Below are 20187 nucleotides of genomic sequence, written 5' to 3' on the forward strand. Positions count from 1 at the left end.
AGATTAGAGAATGAGTGGGTGCTCTGAAGTGTGAAATTCCAATCTGAAGTTCTATGCCTGAGGCACACACTCTCTCTGGCATTTCATAACAACACTATTTCTCCCATCACCATTAGTTTATACTTTTTAGCCTTCAGCTTCATGAAAGACGGAGGGATGCAGCACAATTCATTCCTTGGAATGTTCCTTTGCAAGAAAATTAATTTCATGCAACAGAAATTCATTACAGAGTTTCGAAACAAAAATACTTCCTCAACTCATTCTCAGTAAACTTTCCTCAGTGATGCATTTCTGATTGTGACAATTGCTGTTTACAAATATTTTTATGGCGGCCTCATTTACTAGAGATGTTTACTTTGCACTGACAATGCAAAGCAATTAAATGCGTAATGGGTTTGGAGCTTCTTATCAAACTTTAAAAGTTGTAAACTCAACCTAGGGGCCACAAAAAATCCAGGATACAAGATAGCAATCCATAAATTTAATGGATGGGGACCTCCGGTGGGGGAGGCACCGATTCAGGACTTACCTGGACTTTCATTCATCTGGATGCCTGCAGCGGCGACTGCGGAGGGTTGAGGTCCCGACCTCGGGGGGAAAATGGAGGAGGACTGGCCAAATTTTGTGCCTTCCACCACAGTGATGAATGCTGTGGTGGATGTTTGTGTTAAATTTTTATTGTGTTTTTGTGTGTTCTTTCTCATTGTACCGTTGCTGGCAAATTCATTTCACTTGCACTTTATGTGCAATGTGACGAATAAAACCATATTGTATTGTAATGTGAAATGCAGGAGAGATGTCTTGTGTCATAAACTGTGTAGAATGTGGAACTTGCTCCCACAGGGAGTGGATGTAGTGAACTGTTATTTTGAGGGAATAAATAAATAAATAAATAGAGAGTCTATTCAATGGTGAAGAAATGTATGAAAGATAAACACCATTGTGGTGAAGCTTGGCCCACTTGATCTGTCTCTGTACAGTATACTGCATACAATTCTGTGCGGCAAACCACAAACGTAGATATAAACAGAAGCAGCTGGGAACAAATGCATCCGAGGGAAGTCAGCAGCTGCAATGTCGTGAATAGAAAGCAGCAGCCATCTGATCTCCAATTTGTTTTCAGCTTCACAATTTGTTTCCATCTTCTCGTTTTTTTCTGAATGATACACATCTAGCTTCAAAGGAATCAAGGGATATGGGGAGAAAGCAGGAACTGAGTACTGATTTTGGATGTTCAGCCATGATCATATTGAATGGCGGTGCTGGCTGGTAAGGCCGAATAGGCTACTCATGCACCTATTTTTTATGTTTCTAAATAGTAAGAGAGAAATAACTAATTCCACTGGCACAAAATCTGACCTTTCTTTTCGCTTGTGTCCATTTTCTGTTCCTCCACTGGCTTCCCATCAATCTGCACGAACATGAAAGGCTTGTCAGAAGCTATCATGAGGCCAGTACCATCCTGTTCCAGAGCTGCATAATGTGGAGCAAGTCTTCCAATCAGAGTTCTGTGCCGCAATACTTCACATTTGCTACTCTCTGCAAACACAAAAATACTGTTTCACAATGTGTAGTCCCATCTTCCCCATATGCTCAAACTTTCCATGACTGTTCGCAAACATACTCACTCATACCAATATGTTGCTTCCACAGGCTGATATAACTGGAAATAAAACACCACTGGAGAACCAACCCACTCACATAACACTCCTGGGCTTGCTCATCTATGCTGGCTCCTGACTCACCAAACCCTTGATAATAAAACTCTAATTCTGTGTTTTAATTGCAGCATGGCCTTGATCCTCCCAACTGCTGTAATCTCTTCTAATCCAACAACCACTAAAATTCAAAATTCCTGCAATTGACACCTTCCACATCCCCAGCTCTACTCATCTCATAAGTAGTGCAACCTTTCTAGAATGTATGCCAAATGGGTATTGAAGAAGAATACTACATTATGAATAATGAAACAGTTCAGAATGCTGACTGTGTTTTGGTATACTTCACCCGACAGAGTTTTCAATTATTCTTAACTTTGATTTCATTTTATTCAAAGTATCTGCTAATTTAAATTTATGTTATGCTCTAAAGTACCACTAAACGTCTGTTGCTTATTTGAAACTATTACCAAATCAAAATTTTCCATCACAACCGATTCCTCACTAGCTAAATCCCTTCGTTCACCCATTTGATCAACAGCAGGGGTCCTAGTCGGGCCGCTGTCCCTTGCCTGAGGGCAGTACATTCACAAATAGCGTTGTAGCAAAACGGCACACACAGATACAAAGATATCTTTGCTCAGATATGTGAAGAGGCATCTGGAAAGTGAATGAAGCAATTCCACAGAAACTTACCATTCTTCCTACTGTTTTGGTGAGCTGTTCCATTCACATGCTTAAGTGCACAAAAAACTAGTTTGAATTTCTTTGAAGAGTTGAATAAACAGAAGTAGATAGCAACCTAGCCAAGTGACATCGAAGAAATCGGCTGCAAATTATTTCTGGACTTTGAATAATTGCTAATCATTCAGTTTGAATGCCATCCAGCACACTGGCACTTAACATCTGCAGCAACAGATGCTCGTGGCACATAAACATCGGAAAATACAATCCAACACAAAGTGTCAATTTGATAAAAGGATGTACCACTGGAATAACAAATGGTAATTACTTAATCAATGTTTTCACCTGCAACCAACTCTTGTTTTGATCTTGGAGCTTAATGCATCCGCTCATCAAATCTGCCTGATCTGAAACTAATTGCAAAAATGTATGATTCCCAATAAACTCTTTTGTACATTAACAATACCAAGCCACCAAATTTGTCAAGCAGAAGTGAGAAATAGAAATTAACATTTTAATAGAAATTGTATATGGAAGTATAATTGTAAATAATGAAAGTGAAGAATTTTATTATTTAAGAAGGAACTGCAGATGCTGGAAAATCGAAGGTAGACAAAAATGCTGGAGAAACTCAGCGGGTGAAGCAGCATCTATGGAGCGAAGGAAATACCCTTCTTCAGCCCGAAACGTTGCCTATTTCCTTCGCTCCAAAGAATTTTATAATTTTATTTCTTGGCATTTTGCAGTCTAATAGCAATCATTTTTCATTGCAGTGGGGAAGATATTCTGGACATGAATTCCTAACATTGCCATGTGCCTTATTGTTTTTCCTCCCAGCATTATTCACTCTTGTCAAGATTTCTTTTAAAATTTGTATTCAATAAGGCGTTCTAAAGTAATCTTCGCAATCATTACCTGTACTTACCAGAAAACTCACAAGAAACGGTTAGCCAATCTATTACTGAGTGAAATCCACTTCCCTCGATGTTAGATTCATCTTTCTCTGCCTTGAGTAAAACAACATCTATTAAGTTTTTATGGTCTTTGGCATAAGAATGACTATGAATTATCACAAAGGGTTCTCCAAGATCTTGTTGGAACATTATCTGCAAGAAGAAAAAAAAGATGAGATTTAAACCTCAAAAATGATGCATCACCAAAGTACAAATTTGTTAGAATAGTTATTCCAAGTTGTTTTCAGACTTTAAAAAGGCATTTGTTCATTGCTTTGTTTCGGTCCGATAAAGATAAACTTCTCAAGGTACAAAAATAATCCAATATGAAAATAGTTGCAATATAATGGGTGGGACCCTGTGGTGCAGTGACAGAGTTGTTGCCTCACAGCGCCAGAGACCTGATCCTGACTGTGGGTGGATTGGGTGCTGTCTGTTTTGAGTTTGCATGTTGATAAGGTTCCATATGGTAGGCTGCTCTGGAAGATTAGATCGCATGGGATCCGGAGAGAGCTAGCCAACCAAATAGAGAATTGGCTTCATAGGAAGCACAAGGTGATGGTGGAAGGTTGTTTTATTGGACTCGATCCATGTGACTAGTGGTGTGCTTGGAATCAGCTGATTCAGAATAATTAGTGAGTTTGCAGATTACACTAAAGTGGGTGGTATCGTAGAAAATGAAGGTAGTTATCAAAAATTACACCAGGATCTTGATCAGTTTGGCAAGTGGGATGGGGAATGGAGTTTAATGCGTTTAAGTGTACGGAATTGCATTCTGGGAAGTTAAACCAGGGCAGAAACTTCACAGTGAATGGTTGGGCTTTGGGGAGTGTTGTCTAGCAAAGGGTTCTAGGACTGCAGGTATATAGTTCTTTGGAAGTGGCTTCCCAGATAGATAGGGTGATTAAGTAGACTTTTGGTACATTAGCCACATCAGTATAGAAGTTCGGCTGTTATGCAACGGTTGTGCAACGCATTGGTGAGGCCACATTTGGAGTATTGTGTTCAGTTTTGGTCACCCTGCTATAGGAAAGGCACTGTTAAACTGGAAAGTGTGCGGAAACGATTTATGAGGATGTTGCCAGGTCTAGGCGGCATGAACTACAAGGAGAGGCTGGGCAGGCTAAGATTTTATTCCTTGGAGCGCAGGAGGATTAAGGATGATCTCAGAAAGGTGTATAAGATCATGAGGGGAATATATAAAGGGTGAATGCACAATTACCCAGAGTATAGGAATCGAGAATCAGGGAACAAAGATTTAAGATGAGAGAGAAAAGATTTGATTGGAACCTGAGGGGCAACCTATTCACACAAGAAGGTGGTGGGTATATGGAACTAGCTGCCAAAGAAAGTAATTGAGGCAGGTATTATCTCGATGTTTAAAAGGCAGAAACAAGGAACTGCAGATGCTGGTTTGCAAAAAATGCAGAAGGATACTTCACATTTAGAAGAACCTAGCGAAAGTGTTCAGCAAAACAATCGCTACATCTACACTTGGTCTCACTGAGGTAAAGGAGGCCACATTAAGAGCATCAAATGCAGTAAATGGAGGAGGTGCACGTGAACCTCTGTCTCAACTGGAAATGCTGCTAGGGTGTCTGGATGGATACGAGTGAGAAGGTGGAGGGATAGGTGTTACAGCACCTGCGATTGAAGGAGAATGTACCTGGGGAGGGGTGGTTTGGGTGGGAAGGAATGAATGAACCAAGGAGTTGTAGAGGGAGTGGACTCTGCGAAAAGAGGTGGGGATGGAAAGATGTGACTGGTGGTAGGATCACAGTGGTGGGATTATGTACAATTCTCATTCAACCTCGACAACGGATACTATGGACTACCTATTGTACTCTATAGACTTGTATTTTGGTCATGTTTTTACATTAATGTTCTTTTTTATTGCAGTCTTCTTTTGTAATTCTGTGTGTAATTTACGTTTAATTTATTTTTACATTTGAGTTTATTTGCCTATGCTGCTGCTGGCAAGATTTTTCATTGTGCCTGTACCTCATCATACTTGTGTAGATAGCAATAAAGTTGAGACAAACTTAAACAATTGTCAAACAATAATGCAGACTGGAAAATTTTATAAATAAGTATTCATAGGTCATCTGATTACATAAACTTAGTTTACCTCCCACTTGTCAGTGTTATTTGGTCCACGGTTGTTCATTCTGAGGAGGTACAGTTTTCCTGTTCCATCAGATAAGGCTACCCATGTAGGTGATGTAAAATGCATCGAAGCACAGACCAGTGTATCACAAGATTTAATATCTGCTGAGAGCCGGAATACCTCCCTGGGCTTGCTTATTGCTGTATCCTTTGAATAAAAACAGCATTTTTTAAATTCAAGGATCAGTCAAAAAAATAGAATCTTTAGAAAATATATACACTTGTAGCAGACACTTTAAGATCCTACATCATATATATGCCTTAAACAACCATTAGAAATTGTAACTAAGGCAATTACAAATACAACAAATGCAGCCAGCAATTTAAACCTAGAATTTAAGAGCATGCAATCATCATACAGGGAAATAAGCACTACAGGACAAAACTACAACATAGCCAAGCTAGCTTATCTTCTATCATGCAGTCATATGAAAAAATAAACAATAATGGATCAGCTGAGTTTGCATAGCAATCAATCTCTATCAATTGCAGAGTCAGATAGGATTTGATATATTTGGCATAACTCTGGCTGTAGTCAATCCTGATTTGTCTTCAGAGTACCAAGACATTAAGGAATAATCACCCAGACACTAAGAAAAATTATAGGGCCATTCCCTTCTCCTGTTTCATTCCATCCAAACTCAGAACAAACAGCAATGTGCCTGGCATGAAAAGCAGCACTGGTTCATACATCTCACTCAGTGAATTGTGGATAAGGTAGCCACCATTAATGATGGACTATCAGGTGTCAATGGTAAGAATAATGTCTGGAAAAGTGAAATGTCAAGTCACATGAAAAGCTCTCAGGAAGAACACAATCAGAGCCACAGTCCTACGTGGGAGCCAACATGGAATCCATGAGGGAGTGGGGTGAACCATGTATTCACAATAATCATGCTTCTCAGGCAGATGTTGCTGGTTAATTGGAGAAGCTCTGCCAAATCCACTCTTTTAATGAAATTATGCAGAAAATTGTTGAACTTTAAATGAGCCATCTCAGTTCTTCAATAAAAAATTCAGGTTAGCTTTCTTACAAAGATTAAGACTGATCTTCTACCACAACCCCACAGTAACTTCACATCAACCAGTTGTATTCCCTGAGTGTATTCAATGAGTGAGACAAAAATTATAGAGCACAAACCCAGATGGATGCTCCAAAGCACATCTATTTACTCTTTATCATCAGTGATGGATGGTGTTGTTGACAAGTGGCCGTCAAGTGGCACTTAATAACCAATGTCCTTAAGTGCTTAAGCTTGGGTTTCCACTGGACCACTCAGCCACACATCCAATCATAGCCTTGGTCCAAACATGGAGACGAGCATCTCCAAAGACAAAAGGGAGTGACTGCCCTTGACATCAAAGCAGTAACACCGTCTTTAGTTCTAGTAAATCAGTTGCTGCTATGAGCTTTCCACAACTCACACTTAGATTCTAGTTACTGGTTTGTTGTTCCCAGAACAGAAATGCACCAAAACATTTCAAACAAAACAAATCGAGTAGCTGCTCCCTACTCTTGGAATAAGAAATCGATAGTGGCAGTACAGCATCGCAAAATCCCTCAAGGGAGTCTGATGAAACAACAAGAGGTGAGCAAAGGAATTCATGAAAGAATAATTACAGTAACCTTGTGGAAGCTTTAAAATAAACAAAATTGTTGTGTTGGCTGCGTTTGCCAGCTTGGTGTAATTTATAGGATGGAAATGAACACTGAGCAAGGAGTTAGTTTTCTAATAAATCAGTCTACACGGCCAGAACAGAGGTGGAAGCCCTCTTATCTATTACATTGGCTGTAATTTGCCTACTGAGGAAAAGGGTCACCTGGCCGAGAGCTAGACACTGCTTCTAACAAGCTAAAAAATGTATGCTTGCACTAAATCTGGCAGCATCCTGGGACCTCTACAGAATGCCTATGGCATCTCTGAGCATACAACGATACCATATGATACGATAGAACTTTATTTATCCCAGGAGGGTAATTGATCTGCCAACAGTCATAAAAACCCAAAATACATGAAATAAAATTAGTTTCACCTACTCCACTGAGACATGTCAAATCTAAAACAAGCATCTTAAAGTTCCAACAGTAATCATTTTAATTTCCCACAGAAATCAGAATGTTGATCAGAGGAAGCAAATGGGATTATGAAAGGGAAATGAAAGAGATAGATTAAATAATTAGTACTCATTAATTTCTAAAGGAATTAGATTCTACAGTTACATCTGCAATAAAACATCAGGATTGAGAAATTGTCACTTTTCATCTCTTGATTATCACTTGCTACACACCTATATATTTGGAGAATTTTTGTAAGTCACTATTCAATATTGCACCGTTACACTGCTTTCAATGCAATGTTCTGTTATGGTGCACCCTAAGGAATAAGAATTCCATTAATTGCACAAAATGGTCTGTGTGAAGTGATATAATTGAGGTGAGTACCTTCATGCAGTCTAATATTCTTTGCACAAAATCTCTGAGACCCTCTACTGGATTCCCTTTTCCCATGTTACTTTGTTAATCAATGACATTATTTTATTATCAAGGGCAATTCAACACAACTCCCGACACATGGCTCATTCCGTAGCAAAACATCATCCTAATATTTATGCTCAAAATGAACAGCTATTATCTGTCAACAGTCACTCAAGGGATTCAAGGCACCAAATCCCATTTTAAAGTAACAGCAAGTAATGTTATGCACCAGTGCTCTGCATATGCTAAAGCATATGTGATTTGTCAAAGCCGATATTTGATGAGACATAATTGTATCAACAAGCAACGGATGGCAATATAAATGTATTGTAATGCATACTTTCAGATACAAAAGCTGCTTATATCTTTTCAGCAAATCTGATGCACATTTTCTTAATTCAAACAGTTCAAGGATCTAGCTATTGCATCAACAATGTTTTCGTCCTTAAATGTTAATTCCAAAACAAGACCAGGCAAAATGTCAGTAACACGCCAAAGAAAACGGGACTTCCGGTGGCGCCATGGAGCACTAAGGCACGTCATTGAGCTTCTCTCCCGCAAAAATTGCAAAAAAGCCGTTTTAAAGTCAGTACCGATTTTAAAAAAAACTTTTTTAAAAGCTGCTTGGTGTCGTGTAAAGGTGACATCATCAGAAGGTGACGTGAAAATCGGGGAGATTAACGGTAAAAATCGGGAGTTTTAAATGAGCAAAGAAAAAGGCTCAAGGGCACCTAAGAAAAACACTATTAGTCTTCAGCTCGAGAAAGTATTGGATACTCTGCAAACGACAGAAGAAGGTTCAGAAGAAGAAGAATCTTACAGCCAAGGGTCTCTGCTTGAAATGGCGACAAAAGGAGACAAGAAGGAGAAGGAGGTAAAACAAATACTTTTAGAAATGACTGCTACAATTAATATTACACTGGAAAAGATGCAGAGTATGGAGTCTCATATGGAGAGTAACAAGCAGAGTATGGAGACTGATATGGAGAGAATTTCTCAAAACATTGATAATACTTGCAGTGAGTTAAAAGAACTGAAGAAGCAATATAAGGAATTTGATAAAAAATTAAAGTCAGAGTGTGTTAGAATCGAAAATGATTATAACAAGAAATTTAAAGATGTGAAGGATGATATCGGAAAACTGGACGAAGTAATGTAAGAGATGGAGAATGAGATAAAAGAGATGGTCACGGAAATAAGGAGTTTGAAAAAATCACAGTAAACTGAAGAGGAAAAACTTGGAAGAATGACTGACAAATGTCTGGACTTAGAGGCGAGATCTCGAAGACAAAATCTGAGGATTCTCGGAGTAGAAGAAGGACGAGAGGGACATGAATCTCAAGCATGTACTTTCGTTACTGATTTACTCAAAGATGTCTTTGAACTGTCGGAAGAACCAAGATTAGACGTCGCTCACCGAGTTGGGCGTGTTGCAAGAGGAACAAATTATTCAAGACATATAATTGTGAAATTCCGTGATATCTCTTCAGTGGAATTTATATTGAGAAGGATTATCCATGGGAAGAAGCTGACATATCGTGGGGATAATATTCGAATTTTCCGTGATTACCCACCTGAGGTAGTCCGGAGAATGAAATTGTTCACACCGGCAAGACACACTCTGAAGGATGTTGCCGGAGTTAGATATGGGATCGTTCTTCCTGGCAGTATGAAGGTTTCTTATAACGGCACTGAACGCTCATTTACAGATCCCGGAAAAGCTTTAAAGTATGCAGAGGATATCGTAAAGAAAACATCGGGGGAAGCTGTCGACAAGGAAGAAGCTGGACTTTTTAATTCTTATGATAGAGTTTTGAACTGGTTAAAATTGCGGAGCTTTCCAGACAATTATAAAGCTTATCTCTCTGGAATGTGTTATTCTGAGAGCCTGGCCATATTTCACCTTGAACGAAAAGCTCAAAGTTTAACCACTTGGTACCTGCTTGTATGGTAGTTAACCCCTTGGTACCTGGTTGTATGGTGTTGATACTTGGTTTATACTCTCTAGAATTTAGGAGATTGAGAGGGGATCTTATAGAAACTTACAAAATTCTTAAGGGGTTGGACAGGCTAGATGCAGGAAGATTGCTCCCGATGTTGGGGAAGTCCAGGACAAGGGGTCACAGCTTAAGGATAAGGGGGAAATCCTTTAAAACCGAGATGAGAAGAACTTTTTTCACACAGAGAGTGGTGAATCTCTGGAACTCCCTGCCACAGAGGGTAGTCGAGGCCAGTTCATTGGCTATATTTAAGAGGGAGTTAGATGTGGCCCTTGTGGCTAAGGGGATCAGAGGGTATGGAGAGAAGGCAGGTACGGGATACTGAGTTGGATGATCAGCCATGATCATATTGAATGGCGGTGCAGGCTCGAAGGGCCGAATGGCCTACTCCTGCACCTAATTTCTATGTTTCTATGATACCTGCTTGTATGGTAGTTAAAGAATAATAATAATACATTTTATTTGTATAGCGCTTTTCAAGGACTCAAAGTCGCTTTACATGGTGAGTCAAGAACAAAACAAAATAGAGCAGTAAGACAGAGATGCAAAGGGGAGGGGGACATGGGACTAAGGGTATGCAGAGGTGAAGAGATGGGTCTTGAGGCGGGACTGGAAGATGGTGAGGGACTCAGAAGTTCGGATCAATTGTGGGAGGGAGTTCCAGAGCCTGGGAGCTGCCCTGGAGAAGGCTCTGTCTCCAAAAGTGCAGAGGTTGGATTTCAGAATGGAGAGGAGACCGGCTGAAATGGATCTGAGGGACCGTGAGGGTTGGTAGGGGGAGAGGAGGTCAGTGAGATAAGGGGGGGGCCAAGTGGTTGAGGGCTTTGTAGGTGAGGACCAGGATTTTGTAGATGATCCGGTGGGAAATGGGAAGCCAGTGAAGTTCTTTGAGGACTGGGGTGATGTGGTGCCAGGATTTGGTGTGGGTAATGAGTCGGGCGGCTGCATTCTGGACCAGTTGGAGTCGGTTGATGTTGCTGGAATTGATGCCAAAGAGAAGAGAGTTACAGTAGTCCAGTCGGGAGGAGATGAAGGCATGGATGAGTCTTTCAGCAGCGGGGGGTGTGAGAGAGGGTCTGATTTTGGCAATGTTGCGGAGGTGAAAAAATGATGTTTTGACAACATGGCGGATGTGAGGCTCAAGGGAGAGGGTTGAGTCAAAGATCACGCCAAGGTTGCGGGCCTGAGGAGATGGGGAGACAGTGGTGCCATCAATAGTGAGAGTGTGGTTGTTAATTTTGGTAAGTGTTGATTTGGAGCCAATGAGGAGAAATTCTGTTTTGTTACTGTTTAATTTAAGGAAGTTGAGTTGCATCCAAGATTTGATGGCTGACAGGCAGGAGTTGATATGAGAGAGAGGGGGGTGGTGGGGGGACTTGGTGCTGAGATAGATCTGGGTGTCATCAGCATAGCAATGGAAGTCCAGTTTGAAGTGACGGAGTATATGACCAAGGGGGAGGATGTAGATGAAGAAGAGGAGGGGACCGAGAACAGAGCCTTGGGGAATGCCTTGAGTGACAGTGGCTGTAGCAGAGGTGTGGTTATGGAGAAAGATGAAGTGGGATCGGTTGGAAAGGTAGGAACGGAGCCAGCTGAGTGCAGAACCTTCAATGCCAAGGTCTTTAAGTCTGGTAAGCAGGATGTTATGGTTCACGGTATCGAAGGCCGCACTCAGGTCGAGGAGGATGAGGATGTTGAGGGAACCAGTGTCAGCAGAGGTGAGGAGGTCGTTGAGGACTTTGAGGAGAGCAGTTTCTGTGCTATGGAGGGGGCGAAATCCAGATTGGAGGGGTTCGAATAGGTTATACGCGAGGAGGTGGTAATGAAGTTGTGACGCAACGATACGCTCCAGGGTTTTTGAAAGAAAGGGGAGGTTTGAGATTGGGCGGTAGTTAATGAGAGAGGAGGGATCAAGACCAGGTTTCTTTAAGATTGGTGTGACAGCAGCAGTTTTGAAAGCAGAGGGTACAATTCCTTGGGACAATGAGGAGTTGAAGAGATTAATGAGGTAGGGGCAGAGAACGGGGAGGCAGGACTTCAGCAGGGGAGTGGGGAGATGGTCGAGGGAGCAGGTAGTGGGTTTGGAAGAGCTAATGAGTTTGGAGATTTCAGTAGGGGTGACCAGGTCAAACTGGGAGAGGAAGCAGTGTGGAGGAGGGGTAAGGAGGTCAGTGGAGATGTTGAAAGGAGGGGCCTTGGTAGGTGGTGGAGTAGATGCTGGGGAGTCGGGTACAGGGGATAAAGATTGATAGATGGTGCTGATTTTGTCAGCGAAAAAGTGGAGGAATGAGTTGCAGAGATCCGGAGTAGAGGTAGGGAGAGTGTTGGCTCGAGGCTTGAGGAGGTTGCCCACTGTGGAGAAGAGGGTTCTGTGGTTAAGGCAGGGGTCGGTGAATATGGAGGAGAGGTAGGCAGATTTTGCAGCAATGAGGGCATCTTTGTAGGCAGTGAGGTGGAGTTTGTAAGCTTCATGGTGGACTGTGAGAGATGATTTCTTTGTGAGTCGTTCAAGTTGGCGACCAGTCTGTTTCAGCTTACGAAGTGCAGGTGTGTACCAAGGTGAAGATGTGTTAAAAGTTACGGTTCTTGTTTTGAGGGGGGCCAGAGTGTTAAGGGAGGTAGACAAGGTGGAGTTGAGATGGTTTGTGAGATCATCAGGTGATGTGGGTTGAGTCCAGGGGGAGAGTGGTGGAGAGCAGGTCAGAGAGATGGTGGGGATCGATGGATTTTAGATTACGGAAGGTGATTTCTCGGAGGAAGCGGGGGCGAGGTGTCGGAGAAGGGATGGTGAACCGTATAAGCTTATGATCAGAGAGGGGGAAGAGGCATGGATGGAGGTCGAGTACCGGTTGATTTGTGGAGCAGACCAGGTCAAGGATGTGACCTTTGTCATTGAATTGAATTGAATCCTTTATTTGTCATTCAGACCTTTCGGTCTGAACGAAATGCTGTTGCCTGCAGCCATACATGTAATAATAACAACACACAATAAACACAAATTAACATCCACCACAGTGAGTTCACCAAACACCTCCTCACTGTGATGGAGGCAAAAGTCTTAGAGTTACTGTCTCTTCCCTCCTCTTCTCCCTCTGCGCCGAGGCGATACCCCACCGGGCGATGGTAAGTCAGTCCCGCGGTTCAAGCTCCGCGGCCCGGGGGTGGTCGAAGCTGCCGCCCTCCAGTCCAGCGGACGCAGCTGTTGCAACGGGAGCTCCGGAAAACAGGCACCAGCCTGTGACCTGCGAGCTCCCGACATTGTCATCCACTGGCCCGCGGCCGAGCCCCGGATCCAGGTCGCATCCGCCAGAACGCCGCCTCAGCCGCCGGAGCACCGTCTCCGCCCCGCACCGGGCCGCCCACACGGCAGCGTCTCAGCCCCGCACCGGGCTGCCCCCACGGGAGCACCTTCCAGCCGGGAGCCGGTCCGCCCTCACCGGAGCGCCTTCCAACCGGTAGCCAGGCCACCCACACGGCAGCGTCTCAGCCCCGCACCGGGCTGCCCTCACGGGAGCGCCTTCCAGCCGGGACCCAGGCCACCCACACGGAAGCGTCTCAGCCCCGCACCGGGCTGCCCTCACGGGAGCGCCTTCCAGCCGGTAGCCGTGCCGTCCGCACGGGAGTGTCTCAGCCCCGCGCCGTCCGCCCTCACCGGAGCGCCGAGTCGAGTCGCTACCCGGACGTCGCCACAGCTCGAAGACGGCCAGCCTCGCGTTGGTGAGTCCTGGCTGGCTCTACCTCCGGACCCTCGAGGTCGGTCGCTGGTTGGAGGCCGCCAGCTCCGCCATTAGGCCTCAGCGCAGACGGGGGAAGAGAAGGGGGATACAACAAAAAAGTCGCATTCCCCCGAAGGAAGAGACAGAAAGCCCTGTTTCACCCTCCCCCCACACACACAACACCACCTAATAACCAAAGAAATTACTAAACTAGACAAAAAAAAAAAAACACAAAAAAGTAAATACAGACTGACTGCAGGCGAGCCGCAGCCGTATCACAGCGCCGCCACTTCCGGGTGGGAAAGGTGACGTGCTGAGTGAGAGAGAAGTTGTCAAGTAAAAAGGCGAATTCAGATGCGAGCTTGCAGGTGGGGGAGTCCATATGAATATTTAAGTCACCAAGTAGCAGCAGACGTGGGGAGAGAGATGAGGCAAGTGTGAGGAGTTCAGTGAAGTCAGATAGGAAGGAGGGGTTTGGTTTAGGTGGCCAGTAAATGAGGATGACTGTCATGGAGGAAAGGGCTTTGAAGGCGAGGAATTCAAATGATGCTACTGGGGGGAGGGTGAGTTCAGTGATCGGAAAGTTCTGGTTGAAAATAACAGCAAGGCCACCTCCATGGCGGGAGGGGCGGGGTTTGGAGATGTAATTAAATCCAGGTGGGGATGCTTGATTGAGGGAGAAGAAGACATTGGGTTGTTGCCAAGTTTCAGTGAGCAGAAGGAAGTCCAGAGTGTAGTCAAGGATTAGTTCATGGAGGGCAAGGGCTTTGTTGTTGAGCGACCGGGTGTTGAGGAGGGCAAAGTTGGCATTGTGAGAGGGTGGAGGGATGGGGGCAGGCTGGAGAGATCTGAGGTTGTCCCAGTTGACAGTGCGTGTGGTCAGCTGGGATAGGGGGTGACGCGGTTGAGGGGGGGCAGAGCGTGGTAGTGAGCAGATGGATGGAATGGAATGTCCGTGGTTGAAGTAAACAAGCTTGCGTCGAGAGCCTCTGTGGATGTAACGTGGTTGACGTAGAAGTCTAAGCTGTTTAATGACTGGGATGCAGGATGGGATGTAGTTGTTGAAGAGACCAGTCAGTTTCAGAGTTGAGTATTTGAGCATGATGAGGAGCCCGAGCAACTGCAGGAAGCAGCAGAGAGGTTGTCCAGCAGTGAGGGTGCAGAGATGACCAGCAGAGAAGGTGAAGAGAGGTTGTCCAGCAGAGCGGGTGCAGCGAGGTGTCCAGCAGTGAGGGAGCAAAGAGGTTGTCCAGCAGTGCAGGTGCAGAGAGGTTGTCCAGCAGTGCAGGTGCAGAGGCTGTCCAGCGGTGCGGGTGCAGAGAGGTTGTCCAGCGGTGCGGGTGCAGAGAGGTTGTCCAGCGGTGCGGGTGCAGAGAGGTTGTCCAGCGGTGCGGGTGCAGAGAGGTTGTCCAGCGGTGCGGGTGCAGAGAGGTTGTCCAGCGGTGCGGGTGCAGAGAGGATCAAGCGTCGCTGGTGCAGGGAGGTGTCCAGCGTCGATGGTGCACAGACAGGTAACAGACAGGTTACAAAAGGGGGGGGGGGGGGAATGGCAGGCGGAGAAGCGGCAAACAATCAACACCAGCATCCTCTCCGGGCAGCGTGCAGGGTTCTAGCGGCTAGCGATGAAGGCCGCAGGGCGACAGCCGTCGGCTGTCAGCTGAAGACCGTTCCACGGCCAAGAACGGGCAAAAACGCCGCAGACCACCGCAATCGGAGCGACCCTCCAGTGGTCCCTCGTCGGTGGTAGGTCCAGGCCTCGTCCGAGGTGGAAATTTACCACATTCGGCAATTGAAGCCGACTCGCTAAAGGGACCGTTATCATTTTGAATCTGCCGCCACCGCCGCCATTTTTCCTATAGAATGGGATATTATGTAAGAATCCTGGGTGGATATATATGGTAAAGTTTAGATCAGATTAGATTAAGATTAGATAAATTGGAAAGACATATCTATATTACTAAAACTCTGTTCTTGACCGGTTTTGGCCATCTGTGCTGCGATTTCCGAGAGAACGCCGCCACCTACGGCCGTCATTTTTGGCCAACTCGCTCAGAGCCCCCCTCCGCCATATGTGTGCCGAGGATTTTTCCAGTCGATGGAAAATGACAGAGATATTAATGATTTTACAAAATTCCCCATTCTCTCTGCTGCCCCCGCTGGCGGCAGGGGGGATGGACTATAAAACCAGGAAGTGGTGTGCCTCAATTAGTCTGCAAGCTGGAGGAAGGCAGAGGGTCACGTTTCTCTGAGCTGTGAATAACACTGAACACATGTCCACACAACTGTGAGTAAGTACCCTTAATGTGGTTTGAAAATGAAAATATGGTTAAAGTAAAAAAGCACTGCCTGCAAATGGTTGTTTGGGGGTTTGGGTTGAAATAAAAAGGCACTCTCTCTCTCCCCCCCTCTCCTCTCCCCTCTCCCTCCCCCCCCTCTCCTCTCCTCCCCCCCCTCATCCTCTCCCCCCCTCTCCTCTCCCCCCTCTCCTCTCCACCCTCTCCTCTCCCCCCTCTCCTCTCCCCCCTCTCCTCTCCCCCCTCATCCTCCACGCCCCCCTCTCCTCTCCCCCCCTCCCTCTCATCTCTCCCCCTTTTTCTCCCCCTCCTCCCTCCATCCCTCCCCCACCGTCCCTCCCCTAAACCCCCTCCCCTCCACACACCCCTACCTCCTTCCCTCCACCCCCCCTCCCCCTCCCTGCTCCCCACCTCTCCCCCTCCCCTCACCTCACCCCCCCTCAGCACACCCCCCCTCCCTCTCTCCCCCCCCTCCTCTCCCTCTCCTCTCTCCCCCTCTCCTCTTCCCCCCTCTCCTCTTCCCCCCCCCGTCCTCACCCCCTCTCCTCTCCCCCCTCTCCTCTCCCCCCCCTCTTTTTCTCCCACTCCTCCCCTCCCCCACTGTCCCTCCCCTAAACCCCCCTCCCCTCCACACACCCCTACCCCCTTCCCTCCACCCTCCCTGCTCCCCCACCTCTCCCCCTCCCCTCACCTCTCCCCCCCCTCACTCTCACCCTCTCTCTCTCCTCCCCTCAACCTTTCCCCTCTCACCCACCCTCCCTCTTCTCCTCCTCGCCACCCCCTCTCCCTCGTGCCCCTCTCTCTGTGTCTCTGCCCCTTCTCTCTCTGCCCTCACTCTCTACCCCCCCCCCCTCTCCCCCTCTCTAGATGTGACTGCAAGTTGGGGGCTATGCGTCAGTAGATAGGATGGTTATGGGGTAAAAGGAGCAAATCAATAATATTAATATAATATCAAGGGGGGTAATTAGCGTGAGTGCGGGGATAGTTAGTGTGTGTGACGCTGCATGCCGCCTCCCCCCCACAACCGCACGTTGGGGGAGCAGACCCAACGGGTCTGCTCTTGGTCTAGTATACTTATATAATCGTGTATATGTTGTGTTTTATATTTGGTTTTTTACTTCTTATGTCTTTTCCTGATTTCTTTCGACTTTCACTGGTGCTGGTTTGATAAATTCATATAAGAAAAGACAAAATATGAAACGGTATGTAACTTTTTATGAAGCTCTACCAAGGGGGAGGAGCTCAATGTATAACAACATCACGGAGGTCTATAAATTTTTTGCCATCATTGATGGCTATTCGTCTTTAAGGTATCTTTTCTTAGATACCTTAATAGCACTTTTTTTTTAAAGCACAATCAAGATCTTTATTTGCTTATTTTTTTTGTAATTAATTGTATATCACATTTTTTCTCTTTTTTTAAGGCACTTTACAAAAAGGAGATGCAATATAAATCTAATAACTTGGGATGACCACCCAACTCCCAGAATTCTGAGGTATTTGGTTGCACCATATGATTCAGGAATACTATCCTGATTCACAATGCAAGACGATAGACAAATAAAGAATGGAGGAATTACATTCTGTAGTTGGAATATAAGGGGTGCCAACGAACCAATTAAGAGGGGTAAAATTTTTGCCCAACTAAAATCTTTGAAAAGCGACATAATGTTTTTGCAGGAAACGCACATGAAACAACAAACACAAATGAGATTAAAGGCGAAGTGGATAGGCCAAACATACTGCTACTCATCTATTAATATATAAAACTCTCGCCCAAGATTCCGAAACGGAACTCCGTCCGGCTGCCACATTTCTTCCATTGATTCCCTGCAACTCCGAAACTGGACGCAGAATCGCCGACATCTTTTCCATTTCGGTAGAGATTTCACTTTTCTTTCTAAGTATCCGCTCCTCATTACATTCCGTCGTGTTTAAGTACACGTTTTTAATCAAATCCTTCCCCCCCCCCCCCAATATTTCAAAACTAAACTGGCTTCACACCCACAGAACCTTCACCAGCCCCAGCCCCTGCTGAACGTTCCATCGTGTGATGTCACAATGCCCAATGTTCACATATGTCCAATCGGAATGGATCCATTTACATATGCCTATGCAGGAGCCCAAGCCAATGGTGAAGGTTCCATCGTGTGATGTCACAATGCCCAATGCTCAAAGACATCGTTGCCATAGAGAGGGAGTACAGAGAAGGTTCACCAGGCTGATTCCTGGAATGTCAGAACTTTCATATGAAGAAAGACTGGATAGACTCGCCTTGTAATCGCTAGATTTTAGAAGATTGAGGGGGTATCTTATAGAGACGTTTAAAATTCTTAAGGGGTTGGACAGGCTAGATGCAGGAAGATTGTTCCGGATGTTGGGGAAGACCAGAACAAGGGGTCAAAGTTTAAGGATAAGGGGGAACGCTGAATCGCCGACATCTTTTCCATTTTGGTAGAGATTTCTCTTTTCTTTCTAAGTATCCGTTCCTCATTACATTTCGACGTGTTTAAGTGTACGTTTTTAATCAAATCCTAACCCCCCCCCCCCCCAATATTTCAAAACTAAACTGGCTTCACACCCACAGAACCTTCACCAGCCCCAGCCCCTGCTGAGCGTTCCATCGTGTGATGTCACAATGCCCAATCTTCACATATGTCCAATCGGAATGGATTCATTTACATATGCCTATGCAGGAGCCCCAGCCAATGGTGAACGTTCCATCGTGTGATGTCACAATGCCCAGTGCTCATAGACATCGTTGCCATAGTGACAGTACAGAGAGTCAGATGTGGGCCGAGGAGCCTTCAAGACAACATGAGATGTTCCCATATTGTGTGAAAATATTTACGTCATTCACCCCTGAACCTCGATAAGAACACCACCTGCACATCTTAATTAAATTAGAGAAAAACGGAAAAGAGGTCGGGCATTTACACTTTTAAGGCTCTGTGTGTGTCGAAGCTTCGTGTGTGTGATGCCGCACCGCTAACCCCCCCACCACCCCCCCCACGCGTTGCCGAGACGGACCCGACTTCGACGACTTCAAGATACGATATTTTAAGACGGCAGGGACCCGACTTCGACGACCAAATCTCCCCTGGGGGCTACAGGTAGGGAACGGTCTTTATGCACTTTTCCAACTCTGTGTGTGGGGGTGGTTAGTGTGTGTGAGGCGCCCGCCCCCCACCCCCCCCCCCCAGTGGGGGCTACGGGTAGGGAACGGCTGCGTTGGGGGATCAGACCCAACGGGTTTGCCATTGGTCGTCGTGTTTAAGTGCACGTTTTTAATCAAATCCTAACCCACCCCCCCCCCCCCCCAATATTTCACAACTAAACTGGCTTCTCACCCATAGAAGCAGCACCAGCCCCAGCCCCTGGTGAACGTTCCATCGTGTGATGTCACAATGCCCAATGTTCAAATACATCGTTGCCATAGAGGGAGTACAGAGAAGGTTCACCAGACTGATTCCTGGGATGTCAGGACTTTCATATGACGAAAGACTGGATAGACTCGGCTTGTACATGCTAGAATTTAAAAGATTGAGGGGGTATCTTATAGAAACTTACAAAATTCTTAAGGGGTTGGACAGGCTAGATGCAGGAAGATTGTTCCAGATGTTGGGGAAGTCCAGAACAAGGGGTCACAGTTTAAGGATAAGGGGTAAATCTTTTAGGACCGAGATGAGAAAAACATTTTTAACACAGAGAGTGGTGAATCTCTGGAATTCACTGGCACAGAAGGTAGTTGAGGCCTGTTCATTGGCTGTATTTAAGAGGGAGTTAGATGTGGTCCTTGTGGCTAAAGGGATCAGGGGGTATGGAGAGAAGGCAGGTACAGGATACTGAGTTGGATGATCAGCCACGATCATATTGAATGGTGGTGCAGGCTCGAAGGGCCGAATGGCCTACTCCTGCACTTAATTTCAATGGTTCTATGTTTCCCTCTCCGAAACCCCTCTCCCACCCATCCCTCTCTCCCCCACCCCCCTTCCCTCTCTACGCCACCCCCTTCCTCCTACCCCTCTGTCCCTCTTCCATCACTCCCCCTACCCCTCTCCACCTCCCTCTCCACTCTTTCCCCTCTCTCCCCCACCCCTCTCCCCCTCCCTCCCTCCTTCCCTACCTCCCCATCCTCCCCCTCCACCACATCTATCTCCCCATCCCCCTCTCTCACCCCCTACCCCGCTCTCCTTTCCCTCCCAAATCTGTCCCATTTCCTCCACCTCCTCTCCCCTCC

At 45.7% G+C, this 20187-nt stretch overlaps 1 protein-coding gene across 1 annotated transcript in view; it reads right to left on the minus strand.

The window, feature by feature from the left end:
• Positions 1-20187, minus strand: part of nudcd1 (NudC domain containing 1) — a 119055-nt gene that overhangs the window by 61878 nt on the left and 36990 nt on the right. The window contains exons 3-5 of the mRNA XM_033019133.1: positions 5424-5609; positions 3268-3448; positions 1360-1539 (exon numbers count right to left, since the gene is read on the minus strand). Coding sequence (XP_032875024.1) covers positions 1360-1539; positions 3268-3448; positions 5424-5609 — 547 coding nt within the window. The remainder of the gene's footprint in view (positions 1-1359; positions 1540-3267; positions 3449-5423; positions 5610-20187) is intronic.

Source organism: Amblyraja radiata, chromosome 4 (assembly GCF_010909765.2).
Source record: "Amblyraja radiata isolate CabotCenter1 chromosome 4, sAmbRad1.1.pri, whole genome shotgun sequence".
NCBI classification, from domain to species: Eukaryota; Metazoa; Chordata; class Chondrichthyes; order Rajiformes; family Rajidae; genus Amblyraja; species Amblyraja radiata.